At 38.8% G+C, this 19346-nt stretch overlaps 1 protein-coding gene across 2 annotated transcripts in view; it reads left to right on the top strand.

Annotated features, from left to right (window-relative positions):
* LOC107094307 (partitioning defective 3 homolog) overlaps window positions 1-19346 on the top strand; it is a 169649-nt gene that overhangs the window by 128250 nt on the left and 22053 nt on the right. Inside the window, exon 4 of one of the 2 annotated variants that reach the window (XM_015389851.1) lies at window positions 11158-11269. In XM_015389851.1, the coding sequence (XP_015245337.1) occupies window positions 11158-11269 (112 nt within the window). Of the gene's footprint in view, window positions 1-11154; window positions 11270-19346 lie in introns of both variants that reach the window. The other variant, XM_015389850.1, reaches the window with a different exon arrangement.

Raw genomic sequence — 19346 nt, 5'->3', positions numbered from 1 at the left:
AGATGGAAAGAATTGGACTGGAGCTGTTTTTCTTAAGTGTACGCTAAACGAACATTGTTTTGCCCTTATTGTGGTCTCTGGAACTTTTACGGGACACGGACCAGGTGGCAGGACCAAGCAGCAGGGCCGAGCTCAGTTCGTGGCAGTGGCTGCCTTGCAGCAGTTCCGGTGGTCCTGCCACCTGATCCGTGTCCCGTAAAAGTTCCAGAGACCGTCCGCACGAAGAACAAAATGGTGTAAATTGGCTGAAATTTGCTCCACAATAATAAAATCGCAGATATACATATATAGAATATAAAATATAGATTACACTTAATATTTTACCATATGCTGCCACAGCTATCAGGATTTAGGGTGTAGAAAGTTTTGTTTTCATCTGATCAGAACACCTTTACATGATTGCTGAGTCCAATACAAGGCTTCCTGCAGACTGCAAAAGGGACAAACTTCAACTGCTAATTCAAGGATGGCTTTTTTGTGCATGACAGTGTTTAGGGTTAAATTAAACTAAATTCTTTGCAGTGAGGAGATGTATGAATATTGCTAGAAATTGAATTAAGTAGGGAAAAAAAATCAAAATTAAAAATCCATTTTTAAAAATACATATTGCACTATTATATTATAGCAATATGTCTCACAAATGAATATAAATGTGTTGCACTGTGTTTGATAGAAGTCTGTTGGGGGAAGCTATTATGATCAGTGCATATGTGAGTTTATAGTGGGTATTAGCCTTCCATATTTATACATATACATATATGCAAATTTAACATAGTGTTTCTTATTATCTTCTTATCAATAGAAATACACACAAAGTAAATTTAACCCAGTTTGATTGGAGGTTTGTGAATCATTTTATCAGTGCAGTGTGTATTGAGTAATCTTTTTATAGTTCAGCGACTAAAATGAAATTCTTTAGCTCCTGAAGCTTCTAATGAGGTAATAAGCTGAAAAATCTTGATGTATCTTTTATTCAAGTTACGGTTTCATAAATAAACCTGCATGCATACAGCCTTAGGTTACAAAAAACATCAATTTATATTGTAGGGTACATACTTTGACTGCGTCTCATGTTGTCATGGGTTTTATTGACAGCTAACTGATATCTCATAAAAGCTGTGTTTAAAACCTAATGGGCTCATAAAAGCCTGTTAGATGGATACTTTAGCTCAAAGCTTTAACTGCATTTTTTAAATCTGACCATTTGCTCTTCTTGCCATCAAAAAAGGGGTCATCTCTTCAGGAGCTTCTGTGCAAAATAAAAGGGAAAAGACAATCTTATGTTTCTGGCCTTCTTAACTTATTCCTATTTTTTTCACTTAGGGAGCTTTTGGCTCAAGAAACAATAAACTTTGGTGTTTCAGAGTTTTATGGAATGGAACATTGGGTGCTTACATGTTACCAGCATGTAATTATTTTAAAAAGCTGCTGCTTTATCTCAGTCCAAAGAGGCCTTGACCTGAATGGACTAAAGGTGTTAATGTCTTTTTCTTTTACACTCTATATACTTCATGAACGATGTGTGTCTATGAATCTAATCATTGGCACTAAAGGCCTCTACTTAGAAGATATCTATATCTACAATCAGTGCACTTCTAATGTTTTTTTTCTTTTTCAAAAGAATCTTTATTTACAATTTTATAAACAATTGTGATTAAGAAAGTCATCTGCTCACTGTTTCCGTCCAGTGAACAGGACATTTAGTAGTGGTAGTGAGCTTTGACTCTTCTTTGATGGTTTTTATTTCAGCATTCTGGATCTGTTTAATATGATGGAAATAAACCATTTTATTTCGAGGTTTTTATTTGTTTAATAACTTAGATTAGACAAAATCTATATAAAAAAATAGACAATGAATTCTTTCATATACTGGGAGTTTTGTGAACCTTCTTTGAAAGTTTCAAATAACATTAATTTATATTAAATGATTTTTTTTTTTCATTGTAGAAATGAGGAGTGTTTTTTCCCCTAGGAGCTCAGTGCAATGTTCTCACAATCACACTGGTTATGACGTAATGTTTAATGTATGCAGTTTGTCTGAAGAAAATAAGTGCTGAATCGTGCTAAACTTTATTAGGTGACAGACTGAAAAATGACTGGGTTGTTTTTTCCAGCATGTGTTAATAATATGTTTGCTGGGTTTCTGCTCTCTTAGGAACATAATTCCCTCCTTTATTTATTTCTGTGCCACATCATTCATGGTGTGGCTTTGATTTAGCCTTGAGGTTTATGTTATATATGACTCCTATAGATACAGCATTTGGTTTACATCTACTTACTTTTTCCCACAATAATGCAAGTTTGTTAGACCTATGAGATTACATACAAACATACATTTTATGCACAACTGCATGGTAATTGTTTCACTACAAGCAACTGAGAAGCTGTTGCATTTCTTCTAAGTAATAAAACTGTGTAAATTGAATGCCCTTATATATATATATTTATAGCTCTTTCCAACTAGTCACATTCACCGTTTTTTTCCTCTCCATTATCAACACCCATTGTTTACATAAAGCTGATTTATTTACCCATTGACTTCTTAGAGCATCCCCTGCATAGTGTCTTAATGTTCAAATTCATAAACCACACATTAAAAAATCTCATTACACATTTCCCTTATTCTCTTTAAAAAAAGAAAAAAACTGAAGTAATCTGTTAATTTCGAGGTTATCATGAAGACCTCTGTAATTTGAGGAGATGTGTAAAGACTGACTCCCCAACTTTCCTAGAGACATATCAACCCAAACCTTTGCCCCAAAACCGATCCGTGCCGAGTTCGAAACGAGCCTAGATTGGTTAACCGTGTCAAGCTTGGTTCTTACGGCCATTTACACATCACGCTAGCACAGTTCCTTGGCTCCTATCGTTGTGCCATACTACTCTTATGATGCCAATTGTTGTTAATAGGCTAAGAAGAAGTTTGTGTTGTGAAAAGGTGAAGATACCTGTGAATTGCAAAGCTGGACACACCAGAAAACCCGCAAAGTGAGTCCGCTGACTGTAAATAGAATAAACTGACTTATACTAAACCATGCCGAGCCCTGCTGTTGAACTAGTAGCGGATTTAGTACGGTTCTGTTGTGTCTGGCACGGTCCAGTTCAGTTGCGTTCCATTTACACTCAACAGTTATCTTGGTTACCATGTTCTCAGCACTGTTTTAAAAGGATATTTTAAATTATTCTCTAGTCTGCTTCTACCACTCTGTTGTAAGTGGTCCTCCTGTCTTGTTAGATTTGGTTTGATATGGATGGTTTTCTCCAGGGCCTTAGAGGACATGATGACTAGATTAATCAAAAAATTTAAGGTTCCATTTGTCTAAGCAACAATATTGTTCTTATCCCTTCTTCAAACCTTTAAAACTGCCTGGTTTTGAGTTTGTCTCCCCTTTAAAGGCTTTTCTAGATTTTCTCTGACACAAATTAAAAGTCTTTCTCTAACCCCTCTAAATCTCACAGTGGTATATTTCATTTACAACCACAGAAACTGTAGTCATTATGTTCAGCCGGGAGGGTTTGCGCTTACTGTCTGTTTCTGGATTCCCCAGAATCAACCAAGCCCTAAGGTTCTTGTTCTTCAGCTTGCCGGTTTCAATCTCTGCTTGTGCCCTTTGAACCTCATCATGTGGCAAAGATGTAATCTAACAGAAAATATCACCACTGTTAGAGGACTGATGTCACCCAATAAGTAACAGTTGCCTCTTGGCAGGACTACAGACATTGAGTCTCTCATATGAGGGCAAATTCAGGGCAGAGTTCCCTCTTTTCTGTGCGTTAGAAATAATACAAATTACACTTAAAAAGACAATGTCTAAGATGAAGCACAGCTTTATATACACAGTCAGTTTTGCCCTTTGTTAAAATGTCTCTAAATGGAATGAGGCTGCGTGTTCTTTTTTGTAATACTGTCGAGATCTTATAAGGTCAGAGAGCTGAAAACTCTTTTTTTTTTTCCTTCACATCAGCTTTAATTCTCTAGCATACAATTTTCTGTGGTTTACTTTAGGGCAGGCTTATTTTTTTACATCCTTCTCCATAGGGAATCAGGAGATGAATTGCACACTAGGGGCCAGCCTGGCTGGACTGCCCACTGGAAGAAGCAGCTCTACAGACGTTGTATCTTTCCCTTGCTAATCAGAGTTCCAAGGCCCCTGGTCACGCCAACACTCTGGCCCCGCCAGACACCCCAGATGATGGCCTCTTTAGACCCACAAGCACCTCGTGTGCTGCTTTGCAATCTGACTGAAACCATGGATACACATTCACACAAATCAACCCTAGTAAGAGCTACAATCTGGAAGGGGGGAGGCGGAGGGGTTAGCTGGGGAGGCGCCACTGATGCACCAGTCATAGGAGCACATGGCTGAAGTCAAAGCCTGACAAATCCAGGGTGTTATCAGGCCCTTTTTCAAGCCTGCAGCTGTCACTTACGAGGCTAGTGGGAGAGCATGAGGGGGACAGAAGGGAATTCAAAAACTGTTTTTTTTTTTTTTTAACCACAGAGAAGGGCCAAGGCATTTAGTGATAAAACATATGGAAATAAAATGAGGAAAGTAATAGAGGAATGAGATGAGGCATGAAGAGAAAGTCAAATACATTTTTAAGAAAATGTGAAAGAAAGTGTAGAGTAAGAGGAATGAAATGCCAGAAGGGGGTGTGTATGTATGCCTGAAACACATTCATCTGATTGCTTCCCAATAACCATAGTGATTGGCTGAGGATGGTTTTCTTAAAAAAAAAGAATCTCAAAAATGTTTTATCTCAGTCCTTCTCCCCTACATATATGACCAGCGGTAATACAGATCCAATCTCGTTCTAATATCGCGGTTGGTCCCAAAGGCTGTCCGTTTCCCTAAAAACGCCTCGTCTTTCCGTCTTTGAAATAAATGAAAGTCCACAGGGTGATGGAATAAAGATGAGCTGAGGCTTTGACTTGATGCAAGATTGCCACAGGGCCCAGACTTAAGAAGCCTGCACCCTCATCTGCTGCAGAGAGATACCGGGGCCACAGCAAGAAACTAGATAATCTGATAGAATTTCAATCAACATCGATCAGATAAGAAACAGCAGCATGTCTGACTTTAAATTCACCAAAGCTCCAGCAGTTTTAGTTTGTTTTTTTTTGTTTCTTTTATTTAAAAATGAACATCCTGTGACATCGTTCAGAGCTGCTGTCAATCTTCTTGCTGCCTCGGTAATTCACATGCACCAATTCCAGTTGGCTTAGACTGGCCTTATGACCTTAGGTATGCTCATATGATCTCTGTTATGCTCTGAGTGATGGGATTACTCCCTTTATTAGCCAGTGGCAGTGTTTACGGGACATGTAGAGACTCAGAGCGCCTTTGATCCGCCAACAGAAGCAAACGGCTGGACTGTGGCATAGTTTGCATCTTTAGCTTAAGCCTTCTGGTGTGTGAGACATCTGCAAAATCCTCTTGGATCAAAGGATGACTATTACACTGACAGGCCTCCACATACCCCCAGCTGCAGCCTTAGAGTGCTCATGACCCCTGTCAGCGGGCCTGTTTAAGAAAACACAGGTGGGAGCAGGGTCACACATTTGTAAACCAGCAGACACATATACGCCATTGTTCCCTCTCCTGTAAAACCACAGCACTTGTTATAATTCACGCTTGGACCTTCCTCTTCTTCAGCTGTTACATGCAAAGCAGCAGGTGTAGAGAATCACTAGAAATGTTTTTTTCTTCTTCTTTATGTGCAAATGATGTGGAATTCTTATTTATTCCAACCCTGCTTGCCTAGAAATTTACAACTGTGCCTCTCTCAATATGTTCCAAAACAAGCTTTTTTAGACACTCTTACTCTATAAATTCAACAAAGGTGTGAATGTTGTGTGGCTAACAAGAATTAGAGGAAGGAAATGCCTCATTTCCCCCCTGTCTGTCCACAGGGATTTATAAATCATGTTCCAACTACATATTTCAATGCATTTTACTGAGATTCAACACAGCACTGCGTAATTCTGAAGAAAGGAAAATAATGCATGGTTTTCAACAACCTTTAAATTCAATTTGTAGAAATGTAGAGTCTATTCTACTGGAGCCACATCTAACTGTAGTAGAAGTTGTGAGGCTTTATGGTAATTCCCATTTATCTCAACAAAACCAGATTCACCTTTAGACTCCTGGGTCATTTGAACAGATATATATGAATTGTTTTGAACAACTGTAGCTCTGGCGGTTTTATTTTCAGTCAACTTTCCCTGAGCTTTATTCCCTCCATCACTCCAAACCAAATTGCATGTTCTCGCTGCAGGAAAGCATCCCTTAGTCTTGACCATATTTAAAGGTGATCTCATTCGACCACAGCACCCTCTCCCAGGTGTTTCTTATTTCTAATCTTCAAGCTTTGTGGAGGGCAAATGTCAAAGTTGGTGTGATCTTCATGAGATCTTTGCAGCTCCTTCATAGTTATTGACCTTTTTTTTGTTTCTTGAGGTAGAACACCAAAATATTCTGCTTTTTACAGCAATTTTAATCATAAAAAATAAAATCTCTTTATTTTCTTATGTACGCCATATGTTTTCATTTTTTCCTGTTTTATAAAAAAAAGATTGTATGGGAAGTATCTCATTCCTTTACTGATATGCATTTAAATTTCACTCTAAAGATTATGATAAGCATTCTGTAAACAGCCCCTCTGTGTACAAATTACCAGTGACCTTTTCCTTGGAGCCAGTTTAGAGCAAGCTAATGAGGATTGCTCATGTATGTTCTCTAATACTGACTGACACATTCAGCCAGTGTGTTAGGTTGCCTCCAGATGGGAGTGCCCAGTTTTCTACGTCGATCTTCACTCGTAGCACTTTTTCAGGCTTGTTACAGACACTGATGCATTCAGGGGTAAATTTAGCCGTGACACCTTGATGCATCGGCGACAATCATGCTGACTAATTACCATTTGAAGTGCTCGAGCTGCAAGAGTTACAGTGAAGTCAACTAAATCCATCTTCTTAATCTACAGAGCGGTGCCAGCTGCTTGCTGTTTGTCAAAGCAGGCACGTTGCATTCTTAATTGGTGCTTTTGCTCAATTTTGAGATGTAGTTTAAACCATATTACCTTCAGAAAGCATGGAAGTCTTTCTAGAAAAGCAACATCTGGACACAGCTGTGTGGGGTGCAGGACCAAGAACAAGGGCCCCTTTAGAGCAGCTTGATACTCCCCAGACTTCCTTTGAACTGTCATTGTAGTTTTACCCTCCGATAAGTCTTAACCTTTTCTCAGTGCAGTTTCCACTTGTAGCACTTTAGGAAAATATATGGAAACAGGATGATTCCATTTCATTTTTTAATTAGCTTTAGGACTTGTCTTCACTCGTCTTTTCACATTCTTCATCCCAGCACATCATCCATCACACAATGAAGTACCTGTGTGTATTTATAGACCATTGCTCTTTCTTAGACTGACTGCTTCTAAGAAATGAAGACGGTCCTTTATACTGTGTGCACATAAACAACAGTAGTCTTGTTTATGCATGCAATATCTGGCTGTCCAGATGGTTTGTGTGAACCAACAGCAAATGCTTAAGATGCTGATTGTAACACAGACCTCTACTTAAAGGTCAAACAGAGTTTTTTTTTATGAGGCTGTTTGTTTGGAATAAGCCTGGCCTTCTCTTTGACCAGCAGTAGGGATTAAATTAATTGCATGCAGTAGACTTCACAGGTCTGTGCTTGGAATTTTCCCACCTCCTCCTGTCTTGTCAAGGCTCTCCTTTAACAAGCAGACATGGTTGAACACTGTGTAACAGAATACACAGTGTCTACTCAGAAATAGCAGGAAAAGACGTTTATTAGGTTTGTTGCTATATCTGAACATGTAAAGGAGAGCCCATTTTCTTTATACACTACCTTTTAAACTCATTCATATGTCTTGAATATTTTATTTTTTATTTTTTAAGATATAACTGCTAAATTGGATTCATTTTATTAGGAATTATTAGGAATTTAACAGCTAACCTGGATTTCAATCTGAAAAACTCACACAGAAAGAAAAGACAATTAGAAGAATTTTTATCGACACAACTACTTTGGCCTTTGGTACTCCGAACTCAGCAGGAAACATTATCGCTGAATTTTGCTTTGGTATGCATGAACATGGATGTTTCCCTCCAGGCCTGAAACTGGTGTGGAGTGGAGATAGATGTATGGAGAGATCCAGCAGACTAGGGGATCTGAAGATGGAAGCCCAGCTTGGATAACAGAGGTTCCATGAACCTGTCCATGATGAGCAAGCATTAAGTGACAGTGGAGAGGAAACCTCTGGCAGAACCGGGCTCAATATGGCGGTCGTCTGCCAGATCGGTTCAGATGGGACAGTGGAAAGTAAGAGTTTGAGAGGAATGACACTCTGATGAAGCTGTAGTTACGATGATGGAGAAAGGAAGGGAGAAGGGTTGAATCAGGGTCATCTGAGGCAAAGTCTGAAATAGCGCAACCACTGCCTGCACTTGTGTAGAAGACTGACATGTGGAATTGGAGAATCTTTTAAGATAAACTCTGGATGCTGATTGGCTTTAGTGGAGGTGTGGTTTGAAGCTGATTTGCCTGTGATGAAGATGGATAAGGCTAACTAATGAGTTTCTTCAATTGAACTTCAGCTTAGGCTCCATTAATTTTATTAAGAATTTATGACTTAGAACATCAAAAATAGCTCAATAAAATCTGTTTTTAAACTGTTGCCTTCAGATATAATTTAATTGGTAAAGAAAGTCCAACTGTCTGTTATTCCCTCAAAGGTATGTTCAAGAACATTGGCAATCAAACAAAGGAACAGAGCAGATAGTTCACACGAGTCTTAAGCCAGGCATACACTGTGCCGTTTTTGGGCCAATTCTCGAGCCGTGAGAGAATTTTTCAATTGGGCCAACTTTCTGCCTGATCATACGTTGTGTAGTGTACAAATTTAAAGCTCTCGTAGGAGAAGATGCACTGCAAAAACTGGAGTAAGACTTAAAAAGCGTATTTTATATGTTACGAGTATTTGTCCTTAACTGGAGCTGAAGAATAAAAGGATCTTCCAATGGAATATATATTTCTTCCATTAAAATAGATATTTTAAACTCGCTTACCTGCTCAAATAAAGGAAAATAACACTCACTTTAAGAAAAAAAATACTTAGTTATATTGACGTGTTGCAGGCTGTTATTTATGTAAAAACCAAATCTACTGTAGCCCTTATTGAGGAAAGCCCAAAAAAATGCCCAGTTTTTATTTTTCCATAAAACATCTTGAGAACATAGCACAGTCACAAATATAAAAACAAGGTTCTCTGGGTAGATGAGACCTAAAACCTTCAAAACATTTTGGCCTACATTTGGTGTTGGCTGCATCATGCTGTGGGAATGCAAACACAAATATTTGTTTTTTAGATGTTTATTTTCCAAAAAAGAAAAAAAAAAAAACTTGTAGGCTATAATTTATTCGCCCCTTCACCGTCATACACAACCCTATATTGGTTTGTCATATAAATATGTTCTAATTTGACAGAACGTGATGTTGCATTAACAAAAACATTGAGATTGGCTTTTTATAGATAAGGTTGAACTGATATTACAGCTAAAAGATATGCTTACAGAAAGGTATGAGATATTTATGTGAATCCAACATTATAGTAATTAAATGTAAGACAAACTAATATGACAGTTTAGGGGAAGAAGGAACATTTTGAGGTGTGGCTCTTTGATTCAATTAATGACATCCTTTATTATTGCTTTTGCTATTTAAGCCACCTCAAATAAACAGAGAGGGAACATTGATTTAGTAATGAACAGTAATAAAAGGCCTTCACCATCATCCCACACCATAAAAGCATAAGCTACCTCACACCCCAGTGAGCCACCTAATTGCCCTCGTCCACATAAAAGGCCTAATGTTCCCTCCCTGTGCTCCCTCACATTTAAACTCATAGGAATCAAATGGAGTATAACTAATACAATTGATCGTGATCAGGCAGTATGAATAACATGATAACTAAGTCTCCCCTAGTGCTACTAAAAAGGATGCGCCAAGATCCATGCATCATTTAGAAGCTTCTATTTATTGTGCTTTTAATGAAGCTTGATTGGCAGTGTGTCCTAGTGCCCATTATCATCAGAGGGATGCGCTCATTCTAATCTGCAATTATCGGCATAATTGCGCTCGAAATCCTCAGAGTCTAAGTAAGCAATCACTTCCAGAGCTTGTGGGACACCTGTGTGAGTCGCCCAGGAAGATGCTGCCACTGGCCCTTGTGTCAATGATGCATTTTAAAAATGTTCATGCCTTTGTGTCCATTTCATGGATCTTTTCCTCCATGGCATCGACCTGAGTGGCTTTTAGAGTTACCTCTATCTTGCTTCGCTTTGTGCTTTCCCCTTCCCACATGCTGTTGCTTGACCTTTAACTTTTCCGCTCAGCACCCCCCCGATGAACATCCCTTGTACTTTTATCTCTTCGTCCTTGCCTGACCTACACCATCCACTCCAATCCATCTCAGGGCTCCCATCACCTCCCAGCACAAATTCCTAACCTTTGGTCACTTTCTCCCACGTGGTTTGCATAAATACAGGCTTATTATCAAGCTGGTTGTTTCATCATAATTATGTGTTTTGTCATGTGCTGCCTCTGTAGCTGATGATAAAAGGAGAGACTGATTAAGCTGAGGGAGCGCTATTGATTCCTATTGACAGGCCCCTCAAAGGCTTTTAATGAAGGAGATGTAAATTAGGGTTTTCCACGGTGTTTAATGACTGCGTACTATGAAAGGCCAACATTCTTCAGCATTCCGAATGAATACATGCATCCCGCACAATGTTGCATTAGGGAGTTCCTCAGTTATGCGCGTGTTTGGCAGTAATGGTTCAAACACGAAGTTTGGAAGAAAAGCACCACTCAAATATGTAAGCACAAATCATGTCTGTCAGATCAAAAGATCTTCAAAGTGTCCTAGAAGGGACTAAGTCACTATGGTCAAGTGAATTATTTAAATCTGAAAAAGCACCTGGAACAACATGCTAGTTAGACTAATGTTCCAGGTGTTACCTCAGTGAGGGCTCAGTGAAAAATTGCATTTAAATGCCTTTGTAGCCAACTGGATTTTTAAAAGCAGCCTCCGTGTCTTGTTGTAATGTCTTTTTAACCTGTCTCCCAGCAGTCAGATGGCTCCCAGTAACCATGACCGGATACAGCGGCTGAGGCATGAGTTCCAACAGGCCAAGCAGGAGCCAGACGAACATCAGAGATCCTTCGGCTTCGACCAGGCCCGGGTGAGTTTCTCTTTAGGACCACACTACAGTATGATAAAGAGAACTGACCTCTAATCCATTTATTGTTTATCCTCACATTCTGAATTAATTTTCCTTTAACATCAAGTTGGATGACTGTCAATCAGAGATGAGTTTAAAATAGGCAAGGCAACTTTATTTATACAGCACATTTCATGCACAAGGCAACTTAATGTGCATCACAGCAACACCAGTAATGCAAACGCAATAAAACAAATCAATCAATACAAATATATAAAAATGCATATTATAAGTTAAAATTTGTTAAAATACAATCAAATGCAATGGGCAACACTATATAGGCATATTTTTAAACTGGATGCAGCTTCACCATTTTTAGTGATGACTCTAGGGACTACCAAGGAGACCCCTCCCTTAGGATCTTAAGGCCTGAGGTGGTCTATACGGCTCTAATATGTCAGAGATGTACGTTGGTGCTAAACCATGAGAAGACTTGTACACAAGTACAGCTGTTTTAAAGTATATTCTTTGAGCCACAGGAAGCCAGTGCAGAGACCAGAGCACTGGACTAATATGGTTGTATTTCCTGGTTCTGTTGAGGACTTGAGCAGCACCTTTTGGTGAACTGAAGTTGTCTAACAGCCTACTTCGAAAGGCCTTTTATTTATTTTCTAACCTATTTTAGCTACAGTTTGTTTAACACTTGTCAATACTTGTCAGTACATTTAATTAGTAGGTTTGAACTAAGATGGATCCAAATATCTTGTACTAAAGTCGGGCATCCACTGTAAAATATTTTGACTCGCTATACTCAGCTACAGCTCAAACTGTATGATGAAATCGCAGGGTTTAAAAGTTCACCGCTTACGATCCATGTTCTTCCACTGTAAGGCCTGACACTCTGATGTGATCTACCGGCTCACACTGTACGTCCAAAGCCCACATGTCTGACCTAGGGCCAAGATATGGTGCTGGTCAGACTTGTCAACCTGGAATAGAGGAAGAAGAACAACTCCCTCGTTTGCACAAGCACAGTGCATGAGGTTCGGGTACATCAGCTGAAATACCCTTATAGCTGTGCTTCAACAGTAGGATTACCCTACAAAGAAATTATGAGGACAGACTGAATTTGAAACATGTTTCATTTTCTCCCGACCTTACTATTCCTCATCGAGAGGTGGTCGTGAGAGGCTGGTCGGCGCTCGTTACCCCGTGTATACTACACGACGCAGGACGCACAATGAGACTGAAACGGAATCTGATCCAAAAAATTCTCCCAAGACTGGAGAATTGGTCCAAAAATGGCAAAGCCTCGTACATTTAATGGCTGCTTTAGGAGTTATGTAAAAATAATTTTCCTCAGAAGAATAAGGACTTACTCAAACAAGAGTACCTAAGAAACCTAAACATAAACTTTTAATTGGGGTATGATCCCAAGCTTTAAAATTATCTTAGAGACCATTGCTCAATTTATGAGGAATTGGAGCAATGAGGGAAAAACAGAACATAGATGGATGCTGGTGAACAAGATGGCATGGAGACCAGAGAGGAACCTAAGGGGTCCTTGGTGACTTTGGAGAGGCTGCAGACATCCACAGCTCAGATAGAGCAGGATGATAGAGTGATTAGTCTTTACTGAGAAGCAGCAAGAAGAAAGGTTTTGTTGATGGAAGGTTTCGAGAACCTTAATTGCTCCAAACCATGTAGGAGACAGATTGGAGCTAATCCCAAAGGAAAAATTGTTTGAGGCTGCAGAAGAGTTAAAACAGGGATGGAGGTTCACCTTCAAGCAGGACACAAACAGCCTGAGCAACAATGGCGACAATTATATGTTAATACAGCCCAGTTCAAATCTAGAAAAAATAATCTGACATTGAAGTAAGCAATGATTTCATAACCTTTTAGTTTTTTTTAATCTAGTAATTTGTTCCTTTAAAATTTTATACCAAGTATTTACCTCAAAAAGATTACAGGAAATACAACTGTGTGTGTTTCTATGAGAAATACACACCAGGCTTTTATTTTGAAAAGAAAGTTATTGTTTTCCTTCCACTATACTACGATGCTCTGCTTTGTGTCGGACTATGACCTGTAAAATAAATAAAACTTTTTTCATTGTAGAATGACATAAAATACAGAATTCAAATATGAATAATCTCTGAAGTAACCATTTCAATTTCTTCACTCTTTCTGTTGAGGGAAACTTAACACCCTTCTTTAGGGATGGCAGAGAGTAGAAGAAAACCATTTGATGTCATGTGACTCTGCAGAACATACTGGCAGGAAGAAACTGACATTACTGAGGCACAGTGTTCCTATTAATTTTCATTAGACACGATTAAAGGGATTTTTACATTTTCTCAATTAAACTTTGAGAGCTACTTCTTTAAGCTGATCTCCACTTTTATGATTGATCTGTGACAACAATGGGGTTATAATTGGAAAAAGGTAATTAAGTTAATTGCTTTGTTAATTTATTCTGACTTGATTCCTCTCCCTCCACGCCGCAAAATAGAAGTTCAAAGGATAGTTGAGTTTAACTTAATTATCTTGAGATGCTAACAATTTGGTCTCTGTTTTAGTCGATGATTTGGTATTTGCAGGTTGAAGTGTTATTAGATGTTTAGAATTAGAATGTATGACACTTATTGCTAATATGTGTCACAAGCTTATTTAAATAACACTAAAAAAATAAACACCCATATGAAATGGAGTAATTTTAGAGTTTATAACACCATCTACCCATAAAAGATTTTCTGGGATTTTGGAATCTAGCCCAAAGCATCACATATTTGCCCTCTTACCCATTAATGAACATGAGGTGTCTTTTAAGATTATTGTTTGATTCATGTTTAAACTGTATCTAATCAAATTTATGTCCAATAAAATCAGAAACACTTAGAAATGTCGATACACAGCTTAAAAAAGCTACAACTTTAACTCCCCTTGGCCATTAAGTGGCGCAGTTGTGTTCGCTCACCCTCATTCCGTACTGTTTGACAGCTGGTTGCCAGGTCTGCTAATGCTAATTCTAATCTTTGGTTGGCAGTATCAAACATTTAACTTATATGTTTAAAAACCCTCCACATTGCCTCCGAGTCATTTTGTGTCTTTAGGTTAGCATCAAGATCGGCAGATGTTAACCATTCTAGTGTAAAACAGGAAAGAAGCCATTTCTCGGCTGTGTCACTGAGCTACTATTACCCCATTTATACTACCCTTGAAGAACCGATCCATGCAGAGACCAATCCGAGCTCGGATCAGTTAACCAGGCCGAGCTTGGTTCTGATGACCGTTTACATCATCATGCTATCTCAATTCCTTGACTCCTCGCCTCCTAGTGACAATCTGCGTTATTACTGCCAGTATTGAAGGAGGAAATCAAGCAGTTGGTGGCGGTAATGACCAAAAGTTGTTTGCCAACTGCCATAAAACACAAGAAGAAGAAGACGAAAAAGGAGGAAATCAAGCAGTTGGTGGCGGTAATGATCAAAAGTTGTTTGCCAACCGCCATAAAACACAAGAAGAAGAAGACGAAGAAGGAGGGAATCAAGAAAATCAAAGTGGTGGCGGCCGTCACATTCAGAAAGTTATGCTTGCTCTACTGTGTTTGCGGAGGGTCAGGGGAAGACGGCAACCTTTCGTGGATGTTTATAATTGTTTATAGTTGTTCTTCTTCTTCTGTTTTGTGTTGGTTGGCAAGCAACTTCCGGAGGGGCATTACCGCCAACTACTGGAATGGAGAGTGAATAGGGATGTGCAGCCAGATGGCGATGACGCGTTCTGCTCATGCGTTCTTGTTATCAGAGAACCGAGCCAGGGAAAAACCGAGCCGAGCCCACCTCTAGAACTGGTCTGCAGTTATCTCGGTTCGGTTGTGTCTAGCTCGGCTTCGGTTTGCTTTCCATTTACACACGTTAAGTTATCTCAGTTACTGATCTCGGACCGGTCTCTGCACGGTTTTTCAAGGGTAGTGTAAATGGGGTATATGATTTGGCATAACTTACAGGACTTTAACTCACTGTACTATTCCTAGTGGTGCAATCATTTGGTTTTGATGTTGTAACCAGAAGTAAACATTAATATCTTTTCGACCTTTTAAAATTTATTTAATAATTTTATTTATTTTTTATTTTACCTTTATTTTACCAGGAAGTCCCTTGAGATAAAATCTCTTTTTCGAGGGTAGTCTATTCTTTTCAGGAAAGTTAACACTTATTTTGCACCTCTATGCATTATTTAATAAAAATGTGTTGTTTTTAAGAAAAAAGTTGTATCTATAATCTTAAAGAATAGGTACATTTTTTTTTATTTAAACAATGAACAAATGCTCTATATTACCAGGTTGCATCTTTCTGTTTCTTGAGGTTCCAATAAGATAAAAAAAGTCTATTTACAAATCTCTAATTTTGTATCTTACCAAAGCGCTGGACAGAATCAGCTAAAATCAGGTGTGATTACCTGTGTTTTTTTTGCAGGGATTTTTAAACAGATGTTTCCTTTTTCAATGACCTTATTGCAAAAAGGTTGAGAAACTGTTGCACCAAGTAGAGCTATTATCTAAACTGCAGGTCAGGATGTAATTCTTTCAAAGCTAAAACATCTGACACACGGTTTTCTGGGGAACTATCCGTGTCACTTTGTCAGTCTAATTGGGTTGGTGTGACCTGAATGTCTTGTCGTTTTATTTTCATCGTTGTCCAAACCAGTTTAAGTAAAACCGTGGCAAGCAGCGTAGTTCCTAGAATGTTCTTGTGGAGGCAAAGGAAGGCTTTGTTTATCCGAGGTCTGCATCAGTGTTTGTCCAGCTGATGGTTGAGGAATCACTGAGCAGACATCTATCTCATCTCTCACTCTCCTCCCATTCACTGTGAGACGTTAAGTGTTTGTTCAGCACTAAGCAGTCTAAGTCTTTCTCTTTCAGCATCTGAGCTCCTAATTGCTTGTGACTGTTGACATTGCTCTGAATACCACCGCTGTTCCTCTTGTAATAAGATACATGGCTGTCCTGTGAGGATTACAGCCAATAATATTAGTCTACTCTGTTTTATTTCGAGCTCATAAAACAAGTAATCACGAACGAAGCACCTGAAATAAGATCCAATAATACATGAACACAAAAAGGAAATTCGGGGCAAGTTCATTCATGGTGTTATGCAACAGCAGGAAGACAGATGGATCAGGGTAATCCATTAAAGAAAATGTGTGAGAATAAAAACAGAAGGAGCCTTTCTGTGGTTAGCAGCTGAAGCCATATTTCTACCATTTTATAAAAATCTATTTGACCTACACACAAAAATGTAAGCTTGTGGTTTGGTTCCGTTCAAAGCAATTAGTGATCCGCTTTAAGCTGAAACTGATATCGTCCTCCCTTACAGCGGATCTCACTCCGTGTCATTGCCGTACATTGGCCCGCACCGATGAAAGGGAAAACGTAACGACCTCCACTTTTGTAAACACAAACGTTTACTGAATGCAACCGGTGAGACGCTCCATCGGGCAGTTAAATGCCCTCCACATCAAAGACCGCCGAGCTGCTCTTTGATGAACGCCATTCCTCGCTACCCAAGGTTACATCATAATGGCTTCCACGCTCGTGTTCTCTGCAAGCCTGAATAGAAGCAGCTGCTGCCTCCTCTAAATGTTTATATTCTTTGTTTCTTGGAAAAGCAAACTGCACCAACTTGGATTACAGGTGGGACATATTAGCTGGTTTGACTGATGTGTAAAGAAAAAGCTTAATCTGTATATTCTTCATATTTCAGGAGCATAACCTTACATTGCATTCATTTATTCAAGTTAACTAAAGTCAATCAACGGTAAAGACAAGCATTTAACATAATAGTAGTACTTCTAATATTTACTTCTTTGAATAACAAAACACTTCATATAGGTAAAAATAAAAATCAATACTGGAATAAAGGACAAAAAACCCTTGTATCTATTGCTACGGTAGAAGAACTGTGATACTATGGGCCTGAACTTCATTAACTGTCTATGTCAGTCTACAGATTATTATGTTATTTTAAGGTTCATATATAACTAGATGGATAGATGAATGGATGGATGGATGGATGGATGGATGGATGGATGGATGGATGGATGGATGGATGGATCTTTAAAAGTGCTGCCACTAAGGTCGTCCTTATCTGTACATGCTTCTATATTTGCCAAAATAAAAAGAGCAGAAATTTCTTCAAATATTGATCAAATGTTTAACCTCCCTACTATTTGGTGATGTAGAGATCTTTATTCACTGCAGGACATCTATTTACAAAGGAAGTCTCGCAAGATGCAAAAACGCAGGAACAGAGTGATAAACAGTCCAACCATATGGACAGCTCCGAGTTTTTATCGGAGGATTCTAAATTCTCTTTATATATTTTTATTTTTTAACTTTTATATATATTACGTATACATGTGAACAAGCTGAACATGATAAGGAGTGGCAGCCTGGGGAGAGAGTTCATGGATTTGTCTGAGGCAGGAGGACTGTTCAACTGACCGCAGCGTCCCCTTGGGTTTTGGTCCGCTGGGCTCAGGTGTGGCTGCTGTGAACAGCTAATGGCAATGCTCAGGTCAGCACTCCAACCTTTGCTCCAACCTTAATGGAATAATGTTCAAGACACAAGAAGCCCTGTCTATCATGTCTCCCCCGGCGTGTTTTTCCTGCCTCCCTCTATGTTGCTCTCTCAGAGAGGATTCCCAGATGTTTATGATAAAAAAAGGCCCATATTTTTAACAGAGCTGCCTTTTTTTCCCCGCAATGTTTTCTCTCTGCTAATAAAATCGATATGTGTGGTTGAGCGGGCACTCCGATGAGCACGACCACACAGAGGAGTGTGAGCACCATGCTGGTACTTTGGATCAAACAGACCAGCAGCAGCTTGTAAATGTCCTATTTATGGGAATTCTTTCTATTTCATTATATTATTTATCTCATGCTAAAGGGTTTTTGTATCCACAAGTATTTATTGCGTTTATGCAAACATTAGCTGCCCTCATTATAGTCCTTTTATGTCGATAGGGGCTGGGTTGTGTAGAGCTACCTCCATTCTCTGCGATCACATGCAGAATAAGCTACTTTTAGCAACAGTCACTTGACTTTCCTGCGGCTAGAGGTTGGCATCTGTGCCGAGCCCAAATGTGACCCATTGGTTTAAGCACTCACACTATACAGAGTGTGTGGCAGTTTCAGAGGGTGCAGTGGGTGTTACAGGTTCCTCTTCCATGTTTAAAGAGATCTGTAGGTCATTTTATTTTGCAAGTAACATATAGAGTCTTGCAAAACATATACATCCTTTAAATTTTACATTTGGTTGCATTACAACCACAACCTTATGTGATAAATCAACACAACTTAGCACACAATTGTGAAATGAAAACTTGCTGTTGAAAGTATTTATAAATAATTTAATGTAGGGTGCATTTTCATAGAGGTTCCCTGAGGTAAGTCTTTGTAGAATCCTGCGCTGCAGCTGTAGGTGTTTAGACGTATGTTTCCACCACCATTGCACAGCTTTAGACAGTGTTGCTCATCAGTCTTTATAAACACAGACACAAGGAAAGGTGTCTCTGAACAGCAACCTTCAAGTCTTAGAAATAGATCTGGACTTGCTAGAACAGGAATTTTTACTATGGTTTAAGGTCTTTAAGTATTTTTTAAGCCATGTTTGGTAAGTGCCAATCCAAGTTTATTTCTATTGCATATTTCAGCAATAATACAATACTTTATTTAATACAATAGGGGGAAGAACAATGCATAAAATAAGTACATTGCACTAACATGAAATGCAACAATTAAAAGTAGTTCTAATGAAGTAAATTCTTAACTTTGATTTACAAGAACTCAGGGGTGACTATCAAGTTAGCTCCTTCTATGTTCCCATCAACTCTTTTTAGTGTACTTTCTTGAAGAGAGAACACTGAATAGGGTTTTTCATTTGGCCGTTCCATGAAAGCCAAATGTGTGGAGAGCAGGACTAGTATTAAGATTACGTCAGGAATCTGCAACCTTTCAAATCCAAAGGCACATTTTTCCCCCTCAGTGTAGTAAACAGAAACATTTGCTAAGGGCGTTCAATTTTACATGATCTAA

This window comes from Cyprinodon variegatus, unplaced genomic scaffold (assembly GCF_000732505.1).
Source record: "Cyprinodon variegatus isolate N-32 unplaced genomic scaffold, C_variegatus-1.0 Scaffold476, whole genome shotgun sequence".
Taxonomy (NCBI): Eukaryota; Metazoa; Chordata; class Actinopteri; order Cyprinodontiformes; family Cyprinodontidae; genus Cyprinodon; species Cyprinodon variegatus.
Note: the sequence above shows the minus strand (reverse complement) of the source record. Positions and strands in the feature narration are given on the sequence as shown.